At 46.1% G+C, this 16334-nt stretch overlaps 1 protein-coding gene across 2 annotated transcripts in view; it reads left to right on the top strand.

Moving 5' to 3' along the window:
• The window catches only part of DDR2 (discoidin domain receptor tyrosine kinase 2), a 549319-nt gene that overhangs the window by 352876 nt on the left and 180109 nt on the right, over positions 1-16334 (top strand). For both annotated transcript variants that reach the window (XM_068251775.1, XM_068251776.1), the window contains 2 exons: positions 14893-15076; positions 15720-15963. In XM_068251775.1, the coding sequence (XP_068107876.1) occupies positions 14893-15076; positions 15720-15963 (428 nt within the window). The remainder of the gene's footprint in view (positions 1-14892; positions 15077-15719; positions 15964-16334) is intronic.

The following is a 16334-nucleotide window of genomic DNA, read 5'->3' as shown; positions in this document are numbered from 1 at the left end:
GTTGTGTTTATTTACGGCCCTGGTATCACCGCTAGGTACCAGGGCTATTATGTCACGCTGCCTACCTGCTGCCACACTCACACTACTCCTCCATTCCTCCTGCTGCTGCTGTCTGTCTGTGTTTCCCACTGCCAGGGTACACAGAATTACCTTCTGCTGCCACACTGCCACCAGCTATTACGTCAAACAATAGCTGCTCACATAATTACTCTCCTCCATTCCTCCTCCTGCTGCTGCTGCTGTCTGTCTGTGTTTCCCACCGCCAGGGTACACAGATTTACCTTCTGCTGCCACTCTGCCACCAGCTATTACGTCAAAAAATAGCTATATATCTGTGTAATTGGTTGTAAAACCAAAACTACAAAACCATTACAAAAAAAGGTTTAATTTTTCTGAGGTGCCCGGGTTGAAAACTGTGTTGTCCCAGTTGTGTATTGGACACAATGTGGGCTGCACGACCGCTGTCTGGGACCTCCTGTTGTGTTTATTTACAGCCATGGTATCACCGCTAGGTACCAGGGCTATTATGTCACGCTGCCTGCCTCATTGACTGCATGCTGCCACACACTCATCCTCCTCCTCCTGCTGCTAAATTTACCTCCTGCTGTCTGTGTGTTTCCACTGCCAGGGAGCACATACAATGGCGCTTCCAACATGCGTGCGCCACCAGCTATTTGTTGTTACGCTCAAAAATAGCTGCATTTCTTTAAAAAAAAAAAATGAAAAGAGAAATAAGTGACGAAGAAGACGATATAGAAGAAGATGAAGAAGAAGAAGAAGATGAAGAAGATGAAGAAGAAGATGAAGAAGATGAAGAAGAAGATGAAGAAGATGAAGAAGAAGATGAAGAAGAAGATGAAGAAGATGAAGAAGAAGATGAAGAAGAAGATGAAGAAGATGAAGAAGAAGATGAAGAAGAAGAAGAAGAAGAAGAAGAAGAAGAAGAAGAAGATGAAGAAGATGAAGATGAAGAAGATGAAGAAGAAGATGAAGAAGATGAAGATGAAGAAGATGAAGAAGATGAAGAAGAAGATGAAGAAGATGAAGATGAAGATGAAGATGAAGAAGATGAAGAAGAAGATGAAGAAGATGAAGAAGAAGATGAAGAAGAAGAAGAAGAAGAAGAAGAAGAAGAAGAAGAAGATGAAGAAGAAGATGAAGAAGATGAAGATGAAGATGAAGATGAAGAAGATGAAGATGAAGAAGATGAAGAAGAAGATGAAGAAGATGAAGAAGAAGATGAAGAAGAAGAAGAAGAAGAAGAAGAAGAAGAAGAAGAAGATGAAGAAGATGAAGATGAAGAAGATGAAGAAGAAGATGAAGAAGATGAATATGAAGAAGATGAAGAAGATGAAGAAGAAGATGAAGAAGATGAAGATGAAGAAGATGAAGAAGATGAAGATGAAGAAGATGAAGAAGAAGATGAAGAAGATGAAGAAGAAGATGAAGAAGAAGAAGAAGAAGAAGAAGAAGAAGATGAAGAAGATGAAGATGAAGAAGATGAAGAAGAAGATGAAGAAGATGAAGATGAAGAAGATGAAGAAGAAGATGAAGAAGAAGATGAAGAAGAAGAAGAAGAAGAAGATGAAGAAGATGAAGATGAAGAAGATGAAGAAGAAGATGAAGAAGATGAAGATGAAGAAGATGAAGAAGATGAAGAAGAAGATGAAGAAGATGAAGATGAAGAAGATGAAGAAGATGAAGATGAAGAAGATGAAGATGAAGAAGATGAAGAAGAAGAAGAAGAAGATGAAGAAGAAGAAGAAGATATAGAAGAAGAAGAAGAAGATATAGAAGATAAAGAAGAAGAAGAAGAAGAAGTATATACAGTACTGAACAAAATTCTGGACACAACTTCTCTTTTCACCTTTTTTTTTTTTTAAAGGAACATCCCCACATAATCACTTGCTGTTGTCACTTGGAAAAAAATATGTTTCTTGCATCATTAACCCTCAAAACAAGTGTTGGGAAGCTATTTAAGGCCAATTCGAATAGTCAGCTCGAATAGTTAGCTCGAATACCGACTCAAATAGTGAGCTCGAAGTCCGAGGTCGAATCGAATAGTAAAAATTATTCGACTCGAATATTCGACTGACCTCGAATAATTTACTATTCGAATTCGACCAAACTCGAATTTTAAAAAGGGGTATTTGAGCATCACTATTCACCAGCGGCTCTGTAACATGTATAAGTTATAGGCTTGCTATACACCAGCGGCTCTGTAACATGTATAAGCTATAGGCTCGCTATACACCAGCGGCTCTGTAACATGTATAAGTTATAGGCTTGCTATACACCAGCGGCTCTGTTACATGTATAAGCTATAGGCTTTCTATACACCAGCAGTTCTGTAACATGTATAAGCTATAAGCTTGCTATACACCAGCTGTTCTGTAACATGTATAAGCTATAGGCTCACTATACACCAGCAGCTCTGTAACATGTATAAGCTATAGGCTCGCTATACACCAGCGGCTCTGTAACATGTATAAGTTATAGGCTTGCTATACACCAGCGGCTCTGTAACATGTATAAGCTATAGGCTCGCTATACACCAGCGGCTCTGTAACATGTATAAGCTATAGGCTCACTATACACCAGCGACTCTGTAACATGTATAAGCTATAGGCTTGCTATACACCAACGGCTCTGTAACATGTAAAAGCTATAGGCTTGCTATATACCAGCAGCCCTGTTACATGTATAAGCTATAGGCTTGCTATACACCAGCAGCCCTGTAACATGTATAAGCTATAGGCTCACTATACACTAGTTATTCTGGTTGTAAGCCGGGCTTCAGGTGCATAGAGAGATGATTTGCATATTCAGTATGGGAAACCACACTTGCTCACTTAAAGCCGACTTATTGCAAATATTCTTCTATTTTAAGAAGGCAAATGACATTGATTCCTTTACTGATGCTTTTACTGATGGCTAACATACTACAATACTCTACCTAAAAAAAGGAGTTGCTGCCATAAATTCCTCTAGGGAAAAACCTCCTATCTCTTTCTGTGTAACATTTATGAGTCCAGGAATGGAGGGCTGACCAGCTATACTGTCTCAAGTTCTTCTGGAGCGGAAATGCCCGTGAATTCTGTGAGGAAAACTTTTTATTTAAGAGTTCTGTTTCTGCAACCCTGGCACAGTGGCACTTATCACTGAAGCTCATATGTCCCGGGATCATCATGCTGTGTCCTGCAGCAGATGCAGCAGAGCAAGCTGGGACTGTTCCATAGCACACCAGGAAGTAAGGAAGATGCACAGAGCCCTGGAATTCAGTCTGTGTGTTCAGCAAAACAGATAGCACTGTCTCATAGCACACCAGGAAGTAAGAAAGATGCACAGAGCCCTGGAATTCTGACGGTGTGTTCAGCAAAACAGATAGCACTGTCTCATAGCACACCAGGAAGTAAGAAAGATGCACAGAGCCCTGGAATTCTGACGGTGTGTTCAGCAAAGCAGATAGCACTGTCTCATAGCACACCAGGCAGTAAGGAAGATGCACAGAGCTCTGGAATTCAGGCTGTATGTTCAGCAAAACAGATAGCACTGTCTCATAGCACACCAGGAAGTAAGAAAGATGCACAGAGCTCTGGAATTCTGACGGTGTGTTCAGCAAAACAGATAACACTGTCTCATAGCACACCAGGAAGTAAGAAAGATGCACAGAGCTCTGGAATTCTGACGGTGTGTTCAGCAAAGCAGATAGCACTGTCTCATAGCACACCAGGCAGTAAGGAAGATGCACGGAGCTCTGGAATTTAGGCTGTATGTTCAGCAAAACAGATAGCACTGTCTCATAGCACACCAGGCAGTAAGGAAGATGCACAGAGCTCTGGAATTCAGGCTGTGTGTTCAGCAAAGCAGATAGCACTGTCTCATAGCACACCAGGAAGTAAGGAAGATGCATGGAGCCCTGGAATTCAGTCTGTGTGTTCAGCAAAACAGATAGCACTGTCTCATAGCACACCAGGAAGTAAGAAAGATGCACAGAGCTCTGGAATTCTGACGGTGTGTTCAGCAAAACAGATAGCACTGTCTCATGGCACACCAGGCAGTAAGGAAGATGCACGGAGCTCTGGAATTTAGGCTGTGTGTTCAGCAAAACAGATAACACTGTCTCATAGCACACCAGGAAGTAAGAAAGATGCATGGAGCTCTGGAATTCAGGCTGTATGTTCAGCAAAACAGATAGCACTGTCTCATAGCACACCAGGCAGTAAGAAAGATGCATGGAGCTCTGGAATTCAGGCTGTATGTTCAGCAAAGCAGATAACACTGTCTCATAGCACACCAGGAAGTAAGAAAGATGCACAGAGCTCTGGAATTCTGACGGTGTGTTCAGCAAAACAGATAGCACTGTCTCATAGCACACCAGGCAGTAAGGAAGATGCACGGAGCTCTGGAATTTAGGCTGTATGTTCAGCAAAACAGATAGCACTGTCTCATAGCACACCAGGCAATAAGGAAGATGAGATGCATGGAGCTCTGGAATTCAGGCTGTGTGTTTAGCAAAGCAGATAGCACTGTCTCATAGCACACCAGGCAGTAAGGAAGATGCACAGAGCTCTGGAATTCAGGCTGTGTGTTCAGCAAAGCAGATAGCACTGTCTCATTGCACACCAGGCAGTAAGGAAGATGCACAGAGCTCTGGAATTCAGGCTGTGTGTTCAGCAAAGCAGATAGCACTGTCTCATAGCACACCAGGCAGTAAGGAAGATGCACGGAGCTCTGGAAATCAGGCTGTGTGTTCAGCAAAGCACTGCGGCTTCAGACCAGAAGAAATTATTTACTTTGACATGTGGCCTCTTATGTCTCCCAAGTCCTACTGCTCTTCTGCCCTTCAGGCCTTTGTGCCTTTCCAGAAATCTGGCCCTGGGAATGGCTGGAAGCTGTGTAAATGTATCAGCTGGTGGTTAATTAATTGGCAGCTCCTGCCTGATTTATATTATGTCACATCAGTTTTCTGTGGCATTTGCATATTTGCTTAAAAGGGACCATCAATGATGCAATGTTGTTTTACCATCTTACCAAATGTATGTAGTAGACAGGGGTGCCTCTAGCCATTTTTTTCACTCCAACTGAGAAACCTCCCCCATGCCCCCACCATTAAAATAATCATAATGCGTCAATGTTTCACCAGAAAATAATCGTAAAAACTCCCACACTGACAGGCAGAGCATGGCTATGGGGCTATGGGAAAATGGCACCTGAAGCCCTGCGCTGGAGGCACAAATAGTCTCCAGTTCAGGGCTTTGGACGCCATTTTCCCGTTGCCCTGCTCTGCCTACTGGAACCTACAGACTCCGCAGGCTGGTGGTTAGCTGCGGTCTATCAGATGCTGCAAGCCAGTTCAATACCTGGGGGAACACACTATCTGGTGTGGGGGTGGCCATGGTCCATCCGGTGGCTGTGCCTCCCCACCCCTGCATATTTGGTGGAAGACGCCTTTAGACATCATAAATAGTGATTTTGGCGGACCTCAACAACCAGTGGCAGCTCCAGGATTTTTTTGGGGGGAGGGGTGCTATGCAGGTGCTGGACCAACTTCTGGGGTAGCTGATGACCCAGCAAAAAAATGGGTGTCGCTATAACCTGCGCGCCGTGGCAAAAATGGGCATGGTCATGACTGAATGAGGGCAGAGCTAATTGTAATTTAAAGTGAACCTGAGGTGAGAGTGATATGGAGGCTGCCATATTTATTTATGTCGGGAACCAGCCCCGCGGCAAGCCTGCAGATACGCTTCCCGACTGCGGGTTTAACCAGATCGAGAGGGGAAGCAGCCTTAGTCGAGCTGACACAAGGCTGTGACCCCTCAGAACACTTCTCACTGCCACCACTAGCTGCCGCTAGACACGTCCACTCTGCTGTCGAGTGATCTGCACGCAATCCGCGTTTTCGTATTTGGGTCAGCTTTGCGCTTTAGGCCCAATACGGGAACGCCGCACACACACACACACACACACACACACACACACACACACACACACACACACACACACTACAATCGTACAATAGCAAGGCCCAATCAGGCACTGACTTTGTAACGCAAGTTACACTGCAGTCTCTTCTAGGCTATGAGCGTTAGCTTAGTACAGCAGAAGTCAAACTTATTAAATAACGATTTAATATTCCAGAAAAAAAGTGCAACAATGCAGACAATAATATATACAAAAGATTTACAAAAACAAAGTAAAAATTACAAAATAAAGGTTACAAAGATACACAAGACAATATGCATAAAAATAAAATGGGAACAACGTTACCGGCATATCGATCTGAGCGTTGTTTGCGGGAGAACGCAGCTTCTGGTCAGGAACCAGGTTAGTCCTAGCGTTTTGCTACAGTGGCTTGCAAAAGTATTCGGCCCCCTTAAAGTTTTCCACATTTTGTCACATTACTGCCACAAACATGAATCAATTTTATTGGAATTTCACATGAAAGACCAATACAAAGTGGTGTACATGTGAGAAGTGGAACGAAAATTATACATGATTCCAAACATTTTTTACAAATAAATAACTGCAAAGTGGGGTGTGCGTAATTATTCTTTGGTCTGAGTGCAGTCAGTTGCCCATAGACATTGCCTGATGAGTGCTAATGACTAAATAGAGTGCACCTGTGTGTAATGTAATGTCAGTACAAATACAGCTGCTCTGTGACGGCCTCAGAGGTTGTCTAAGAGATTATTGGGAGCAACAACACCATGAAGTCCAAAGAACACACCAGACAGGTCAGGGATAAAGTTATTAAGAAATTTAAAGCAGGATTAGGCTAGAAAAAGATTTCCAAAGCCTTGAACATCCCACGGAGCACTGTTCAAGCGATCATTCAGAAACGGAAGGAGTATGGTACAACTGTAAACCTACCAAGACAAGGCCGTCCACCTAAACTCACAGGCCTAACAAGGAGAGCGCTGATCAGAAATGCAATCAAGAGGCCCATGGTAGTGTTGGGCGAACATCTAGATGTTCGGGTTCGGGCCGAACAGGCCGAACATGGCCGCGATGTTCAGGTGTTCGACCCGAACTCCGAACATAATGGAAGTCAATGGGGACCCGAACTTTTGTGGTTTGTAAAGCCTCCTTACATGCTACATACCCCAAATTTACAGGGTATGTGCACCTTGGGAGTGGGTACAAGAGGAAAAAAAATTTAGCAAAAAGAGCTTATAGTTTTTGAGAAAATCGATTTTAAAGTTTCAAAGGGAAAACTGTCTTTTAAATGCGGGAAATGTCTGTTTTCTTTGCACAGGTAACATGCTTTTTGTCGGCATGCAGTCATAAATGTAATACATATAAGAGGTTCCAGGAAAAGGGACCGGTAATGCTAACCCAGCAGCAGCACACGTGATGGAACAGGAGGAGGGTGGCGCAGGAGGAGAAGGCCACGCTTTGAGACACAACAACCCAGGCCTTGCATGAGGACAAGAAGCGTGCGGATAGCATGCTTTGTACCACCATGCAGTCATAAATGTAATAAAGATAAGTGGTTCAATAAACAGGGACCACGCGGCAACGCTAACCCAGCAGCAGCACACGTGATGGAACAGGAGGAGGCGCAGGAGGAGAAGGCCACGCTTTGTGAGACACAACAACCCAGGCCTTGCATGAGGACAAAAAGCGTGCGGATAGCATGCTTTGTACCGCCATGTAGTCATAAATGTAATAAAGATAAGAGGTTCAATAAACAGGGACCACGCGGCAACGCTAACCCAGCAGCAGCAGCAGCAGCAGCACACGTGATGGAACAGGAGGAGGCGCAGGAGGAGAAGGCCACGCTTTGTGAGACACAACAACCCAGGCCTTGCATGAGGACAAAAAGCGTGCGGATAGCATGCTTTGTACCGCCATGTAGTCATAAATGTAATAAAGATAAGAGGTTCCATAAACAGGGACCGGCAACGGTAACCCAGCAGCAGCAGCAGCAGCAGCACACGTGATGGAACAGGAGGAGGCGCAGGAGGAGAAGGCCACGCTTTGTGAGACACAACAACCCAGGCCTTGCATGAGGACAAAAAGCGTGCGGATAGCATGCTTTGTACCGCCATGTAGTCATAAATGTAATAAAGATAAGAGGTTCCATAAACAGGGACCGGCAACGGTAACCCAGCAGCAGCAGCAGCAGCAGCAGCACACGTGATGGAACAGGAGGAGGCGCAGGAGGAGAAGGCCACGCTTTGTGAGACACAACAACCCAGGCCTTGCATGAGGACAAAAAGCGTGCGGATAGCATGCTTTGTACCGCCATGTAGTCATAAATGTAATAAAGATAAGAGGTTCCATAAACAGGGACCGGCAACGGTAACCCAGCAGCAGCAGCAGCAGCAGCAGCACACGTGATGGAACAGGAGGAGGCGCAGGAGGAGAAGGCCACGCTTTGTGAGACACAACAACCCAGGCCTTGCATGAGGACAAAAAGCGTGCGGATATAGCAGCAATGCTTTTTGCCGCCATGCAGTCATAAATGTAATACAGATGAGAGGTTCAATAAACAGGGACCGGAAACGCTAAACCATCCCAGATGTTCATCGGTCATGTTACTTGGTTGGGGTCCAGGAGTGTTGCGTAGTCGTTTCCAATCCAGGATTGATTCATTTTAATTTGAGTCAGACGGTCTGCATTTTCTGTGGAGAGGCGGATACGCCGATCTGTGATGATGCCTCCGGCAGCACTGAAACAGCGTTCCGACATAACGCTGGCTGCCGGGCAAGCCAGCACCTCTATTGCGTACATTGCCAGTTCGTGCCAGGTGTCTAGCTTCATGCCCGGTTTCAGGTCCAGCGGTGCCAGCCACAAATCCGTCTGTTCCTTTATTCCCCTCCAAATTTCCTCCCCTGTGTGCTGCTTATCCCCAAGGCAGATCAGCTTCAGCAACGCTTGCTGACGCATGCCAACAGCTGTGCTGCACTGCTTCCACGATCCTACTGCTGCTGGTGCTGGGTTAGCATTTCCGGATGAGGTACAGCTTTGAGATGCGTTGGAGGAGAAGGAGTCAGAGAGGTAGGTGCTGCTGTTGTTATCCAGCTGTTTGCGGCGTGGGCAACACCCGCGCCGTAGCAGGTGAGGAATCGCTGCCAGGCTCCACAAGGTTCACCCAGTGCGCGGTAAGGGAGATGTATCGACCCTGGCCGAACGCACTCGTCCAGGTGTCAGTGGTGAGGTGAACCTTGCAGGCAACGGCATTCTTCAAGCTTCGGGTTATTTAGCTGACCACGTGCTCATGCAACTCAGGCACTGCAGAGCGCGCAAAGTGGTAGCGGCTGGGAACCACGTAACGTGGGATGGCCACTGACATCATGCCCTTGAAGCTGTTTGTCTCCACCACTCGATATGGCAGCATTTCGCAGGCCAGAAGCTTGGCTATGCTGGCTGGCTGTTACTGCCACGGCCCGGGGGTCATTTGCTGGCAATTTCCTCTTGTGCTCAAACATCTCAGAGACAGACAACTCAACCGTAGCGCTGCACACCGAAGGGCTGTTGGTTGTTGTGTTTGATGAACACTGGGAGACCTCAAGAGCACTAGTCCGGAAAGTGACAGTGTCAGCATCGTCTGATGTTTGTAAATGTTGTGAACCACGCAATGGCTGGGCTACTGCTGCTGCTGAGGCGGGTCTGGTGGTGAGTCTGGTGAACCCAAGGGAGGCAGTGTTGCTGGTGGTACCCTGTCCTGCCGCGTTTGCCCACAGAGTGGGATGTTTGGATAGAATGTGGCGGCTCATGCTGGTGGTGGAGAGGTTGTTAATACTTTTCCCCCTGCTCAGGCGGGTCTTGCACACCTTGCAAATCGCCATGGTAACATCCTCAGTGCAGTCTTCAAAGAAAGCCCAGACTTTAACTGGCTGAGGACTCGGACCTCGTGCGTGATGTGCTGGTGCTGCTTAACCCACTGCTGGACGCTTGAGAGGTCATCCAAGTAATTATCTGGTCCTGTTCTTTTGGATCTGTGAGGGTTGTTGTCCTGGACAACATGGGCAGTATTGAGTGGGTTTTCTTGGGTGCTCCCCTGTGGCCTGTACGTGAACCGTCAGGGGAAACACCTCTTCCCTTGCCCCTCCCTCTTTCACCGGATTTCTTCCTCATTTCACTTATCCTTAAAGTACACGCTGACTGGCAGCAGTACAGTGGCAGTACAGAAATGCTATACAGTGGTGGGTGAGCGGTGTACCACTATTGTCAGCAGTGACACAGAGCACAATGCTATACAGTGGCGGGTGAGCGGTGTACTACTGTTCCCAGCAGACACAGAGTGGAAGTAAACACAATGCTATATAGTGTGGCTGAGCCGTGTACACAGAGTGGCATTAAACACAATGCTATATAGTCTGCTATATAGTCACCCCGAACAGGGTGATGTTCTGCAGAACCCAAACAGTGGCAAACACTGTTCGCCCAACACTACTGGGAGGGAACGCAGATTTTAGTACCTAAACACACGATACAACATGTTTTCCGGGGTCGGACTCTGAGGCACATACAGATGGTCCCGATCATCATCCTCATCATACAACTCTTCTCCTGAGTCTGACCCACCCACCACCTCTGCCACCCCAACATCCCCAGACACAGACCCCTCATCGTCCTCAACATTAACTTGGGATGCTGGCCTGAGCCAGACCTCCTCCTCCACATCAGGCCCCATCATCTCCTCAATGGCAGCCCTCATTAATCGCTCTGGCGACGGACTGATGGACACAACGTTCTCCTCCGGGGAGGGCTGCTGCTGACCACTGGCTGCTGGGGTGGATGTTATAGCTTGCGTGGGGCGTTGGCTGTTGCTGTTGTTGGGAGTGCTGCTCACAGCGGAGGTCTCTGGGGAACTCATGTTGAGCTCATATAGTGGTTGACGGTGAGTGGAGTATTACTGATCCCAGCAATATACACACTGACTGGCAGAGTACGCAATGCTATATAGTGTGGCTGAGCGGTGTACACAGAGTGGCAGTAAACACAATGCTATATAGTCTGGCTGAGCGAGTGGTGTACTACTGTTCCCAGCAGAATCAGAGTGGCAGTAAACAATGGTATATAGTCTGGCTGAGCGGTGTACACAGAGTGTCAGTAAACAATGGTATATAGTCTGGCTGAGCGAGCGGTGTACTACTGTTCCCAGCAGAATCAGAGTGGCAGTAAACAATGGTATATAGTCTGGCTGAGCGAGCGGTGTACTACTGTTCCCAGCAGAATCAGAGTGGCAGTAAACAATGGTATATAGTCTGGCTGAGCGGTGTACACAGAGTGTCAGTAAACAATGGTATATAGTCTGGCTGAGCGAGCGGTGTACTACTGTTCCCAGCAGAATCAGAGTGGCAGTAAACAATGGTATATAGTCTGGCTGAGCGGTGTACACAGAGTGTCAGTAAACAATGGTATATAGTCTGGCTGAGCGGTGTACACACAATGCTATATAGTCTGCTATATAGTGTCAGTAAACAATGGTATATAGTCTGGCTGAGCGAGCGGTGTACTACTGTTCCCAGCAGAATCAGAGTGGCAGTAAACAATGGTATATAGTCTGGCTGAGCGGTGTACACAGAGTTTCAGTAAACAATGGTATATAGTCTGGCTGAGCGGTGTACACAGAGTGTCAGTAAACAATGGTATATAGTCTGGCTGAGCGGTGTACACAGAGTGGCAGTAAACACAATGCTATATAGTCTGGCTGAGCGAGCGGTGTACTACTGTTCCCAGCAGAATCAGAGTGGCAGTAAACAATGGTATATAGTCTGGCTGAGCGGTGTACACAGAGTGTCAGTAAACAATGGTATATAGTCTGGCTGAGCGGTGTACACAGAGTGTCAGTAAACAATGGTATATAGTCTGGCTGAGCGGTGTACACAGAGTGGCAGTAAACACAATGCTATATACTCTGGCTGAGCGAGCGGTGTACTACTGTTCCCAGCAGACACAGAACAGTAAACAGAATGCTATATAGTGTGGCTGAGCGAGCGGTGTACCACTATTCCCAGCAGACACAGAACAGTAAACAGAATGCTATATAGTGTGGCTGAGCGAGCGGTGTACCACTATTCCCAGCAGACACAGAACAGTAAACAGAATGCTATATAGTGTGGCTGAGCGAGCGGTGTACCACTATTCCAAACAGACACAGAACAGTGAACAGAATGCTATATAGTGTGGCTGAGCGAGCGGTGTACCACTATTCCCAGCAGACACAGAGTGGCAGTAAACAGAATGCTATATAGTGTGGCTGAGCGAGGTACACAGAGTGGCAGTAAACAGAATGCTATATAGTGTGGCTGAGCAAGCGGTGTACTACTATTCCCAGCAGACACAGAGTGGCAGTAAACAGAATGCTATATAGTGTGGCTGAGCGAGGTACACAGAGTGGCAGTAAACAGAATGCTATATAGTGTGGCTGAGCAAGCGGTGTACTACTGTTCCCAGCAGTGACACAATGACAGGGGGGACCCTGGCTAGCGTGGCTGGAGCGCGAACTACCCTGCCTGCCTACCCAAAGCTAAACCCACAGACAAATGGCGGAGATATGACGTGGTTCGGGTATTTATTTACCCGAACCACGTGACCGTTCGGCCAATCAGAGCGCGTTCGGGTCCGAACCACGTGACCCGTTCGGCCAATCACAGCGCTAGCCGAACGTTCGGGGAACGTTCGGCCATGCGCTCTTAGTTCGGCCATGTGGCCGAACGGTTTGGCCGAGCACCGTCAGGTGTTCGGCCGAACTCGAACATCACCCGAACAGGGTGATGTTCTGCAGAACCCGAACAGTGGCGAACACTGTTCGCCCAACACTAGCCCATGGTGACTCTGGACGAGCTGCAGAGATCTACAGCTCAGATGGGGGAATCTGTCCATAGGACAACTATTAGTCGTGCACTGCACAAAGTTGACGTTTATGGAAGAGTGGCAAGAAGAAAGCCATTGTTAACAGAAAAGCATAAGAAGTCCCGTTTGCAGTTTGCCACAAGCCATGTGGGGGACACAGCAAACATGTGGAAGAAGGCTCTCTGGTCAGATGAGACCAAAATGGAACGTTTTGGCCAAAATGCAAAACGCTATGTGTGACGGAAAATTAAGACTCCACATCACTCTGAACATCACTCTGAACACACCATCCCCACTGTCAAATATGGTGGTAACAACATCATGCTCTGGGGTGCTTCTCTTCAGCAGGGACAGGGAAGCTGGTCACAGTTGATGGGAAGATGGATGGAGCCAAATACAGGGCAATCTTGGAAGAAAACCACTTGGAGTCTGCGAAAGACTTTAGACTGGGGTGGAGGTTCACCTTCCAGCAGGACAACGACCCTAAACATAAATCCAGGGCAACAATGGAATGGTTTAAAACAAAACATATCCAAGTGTTAGAATGGCCTCTCAAAGTCCAGATCTAAATCCAATCGAGAATCTGTGGCAAGATCTGAAAACTGCTGTTCACAAACGCTGTCCATCTAATCTGACTGAGCTGGAGCTCTTTTGCAAAGAAGAATGGGCAAGGATTTCAGTCTCTAGATGTGCAAAGCTGGTAGAGACATACCCTAAAAGACTGGCAGCTGTAATTGCAGCGAAAGGTGGTTCTACAAAGTATTTACTCAGGGGGCTGAATAATTATGCACACCCCACTTTGCAGTTATTTATTTGTAAGAAATGTTTGGAATCATGTATGATTTTCGTTCCACTTTTCACGTGTACACCACTTTGTATTGGTCTTTCATGTGGAATTCCAATAAAATTGATACATGTTTGTGGCAGTAATGTGACAAAATGTGGAAAACTTCAAGGGGGCCAAATACTTTTGCAAGCCACTGTATCTCCAAAGAACTACAACTCTAAGTCGTCCTAGCTGAGGTTTTACAGCCAGAATTGTGGCCCGGGGTACAATTCCAGATATCCTTTTAATTTCTTCTGAAGGTTTTCACAGAATGCGTGCCCTGGTGTGAGATACCTTGCTCACGTGGCACCCCATACTGACGACAAGTCCTTTCAAACCCCTGTAGGAAAGTGTCTATGTCAGAGTCTTTGTCCATAGTGGGGAACTTATCCAGGGGGGATTCTGTGGACTCGCTCACCTTCGTGTTCTGCGGGTGCAGCAGACCGGTTCTGCTGCTGAAGTTTAGCCAGCTCCAGCCGGTGTCGCCGTTCAGTACTTTCCCTCTCGGCCTGGAGTATTTCCCTCTCGGCCTGGTGTCTTTTACTCTCGGCCTGGTGTCGCCGTTCAGCACGTGCCTTCTCGGCTTGTCGATGCAGTAGGATCAGCTTTAGGAGCAGTTCTGGATCAGCCGAACCAAGTAGCTGTAGGTCACCTTCCAGAGATGCCATCTTTGTGTGGCTGTGCAGGGGGGCAGAAGGGGACAGACTGAAAGCTACACAGGAGGACACACAGGATACAGGTTAAGGCAAGGAGCACACAGGGGGACAGATGGGACACAGGGGGATGGACACTGGACAAAGGAGACATGGGGAAAGAGAAGGAAACAGGGATAGAAGAGTTCACAAGAGGGGCAAAGGAGGACACAGGAGGAACAGAGAAGGACACAAGGGGGACACAAGAGATAGAAGGGGAAAATAATAATTTGGAGTTATAGGAGAGGAGACCCAATAGATTCTGCTACACCATGGATGCACCAGGTTTAGGTACATAGATTTTTTTCCCCCTGGTTTTTGTCCTCTAAACCTAGGCGCATCTTATGGTCCAAAAAATACTGTCATTCTACGCAACTTGTGCTTCGAGCTGTGTTGTGTTATGATCTATTTGCATAGGAGCAGTAAGGAATCCCAGATTGGCTAGATTGTGTTTTGTAAAGCTCTGCGGAATATGTTGGCGCTATATAAATAAATAATAATAATAATAATAGATCTAACAGCTGCTTGCGTTTCTATGTCTTTCTGTCTGTTTTTGCATATTAGTATGACGGAAGGACTTGGGCAGCTGACTGATGGAGTTTCTGGTCTGGATGACTTCACTCTAATTCATGAATATCACATGTGGCCTGGATATGACTATGTTGGGTGGAACAATGAAAGCTTTCCCAATGGACATGTGGAAATCATATTTGAATTTGACAAAATCAGAAACTTCACAACGATGAAGGTATGAGAAATGATCTTATAAATGTGTACAGCCAGTTGCGTGTGGTCCGGTGTTAGTCATGGAGACAATCTGAAGACAACAAAAGTCGTTTAGATTACACCTTTATTGACTAACTGTACAAGATTTCTTTGCAAGCTTTTAAAACTTAAAGTTTCATCTTCAGCCTATTTAAAAAGTAGGTTTAAAGGGAACCTAAACTGAGAAGGATGTGGATTTTCCTTTTAAAATAATACCAGTTGCCCGACTCTCCTGCTGATCCTGTGTCTCTAATACTTTTAGCTACAGCCCCTGAACAAGTATGCAGCAGATCAGGTGCTCTGACTGAAGTCAGACTGGATTAGCTGCATGCTTGTTTCAGGTGTGTGATTCAGCCACTACTACAACCAAAGATATCAACAGGAAGCAAGGCAACTGGTATTGTTTAAAAGGAAACATCCATATCTCTCTCACTTAAGGTCGCCTTTAAAGAGACTCTGAAGTGAATGTACAGAGGAAATTTGGGGGGTAAAGACCCCTCGATTTGCTGCGGGATAGCGGCGGTTTAGCACTATGTAAGGTGCTTTACAGTAAACACATGCTTGTAGATTCACTTCAGTCTCTCTTTAAGCAGCACCAACAAATTCAGGCATTTTGTCCTTTGCAGGTCCATTGCAACAACATGTTTTCAAAGGGTGTGAAGATCTTCAAGGAAGTCCAGTGTTTCTTCAGATCAGAGGCCAACGAATGGGAAACCAGTTCTATCTTGTCCGTATTGATACTGGATGATGCCAACCCAAGTGCCCGCTATGTCACAGTACAGCTCCACAACCACATGGCCAGAGCTATAAAGTGCCAGTATTATTTTGCAGACTCTTGGATGATGTTTAGTGAAATCACCTTCCAATCTGGTAAGTATTACTGAATCGTCAAGCCTAATATTGGCCCGTCAGGCTGTTTAGTGAGTGTGAACTTTTGAACATTTTTGAACACTTTTAAGTTCCTGTTCCTCTTTTTTTTTAGTTTTTTTTCTTTTTTTACCCCTAAAGTCTCACTAGAAACAAACCAATTTTATGACTCCAATCTTGGGAAACTTTTTATCTTCAGAAGAGGTTAGATTTAGCGGGAGATGTTTTTGGAAGGGAGGCAAGCTCACAGAGTGTGTTCTGAGCTGTATATTTTAAATTCCTGTTTGAAGAGTTTGGAAATCACGATGTCGCATGGGTTTGTTTTTATTTTGAGACACCAGTTTCATATAATGGCCTCTTATCACTAGCTTGTG

The sequence above is a fragment of the Hyperolius riggenbachi genome, chromosome 9, assembly GCF_040937935.1.
Source record: "Hyperolius riggenbachi isolate aHypRig1 chromosome 9, aHypRig1.pri, whole genome shotgun sequence".
In the NCBI taxonomy this organism is placed as follows: domain Eukaryota; kingdom Metazoa; phylum Chordata; class Amphibia; order Anura; family Hyperoliidae; genus Hyperolius; species Hyperolius riggenbachi.
This window is presented reverse-complemented; position numbering and strand designations above follow the sequence as displayed.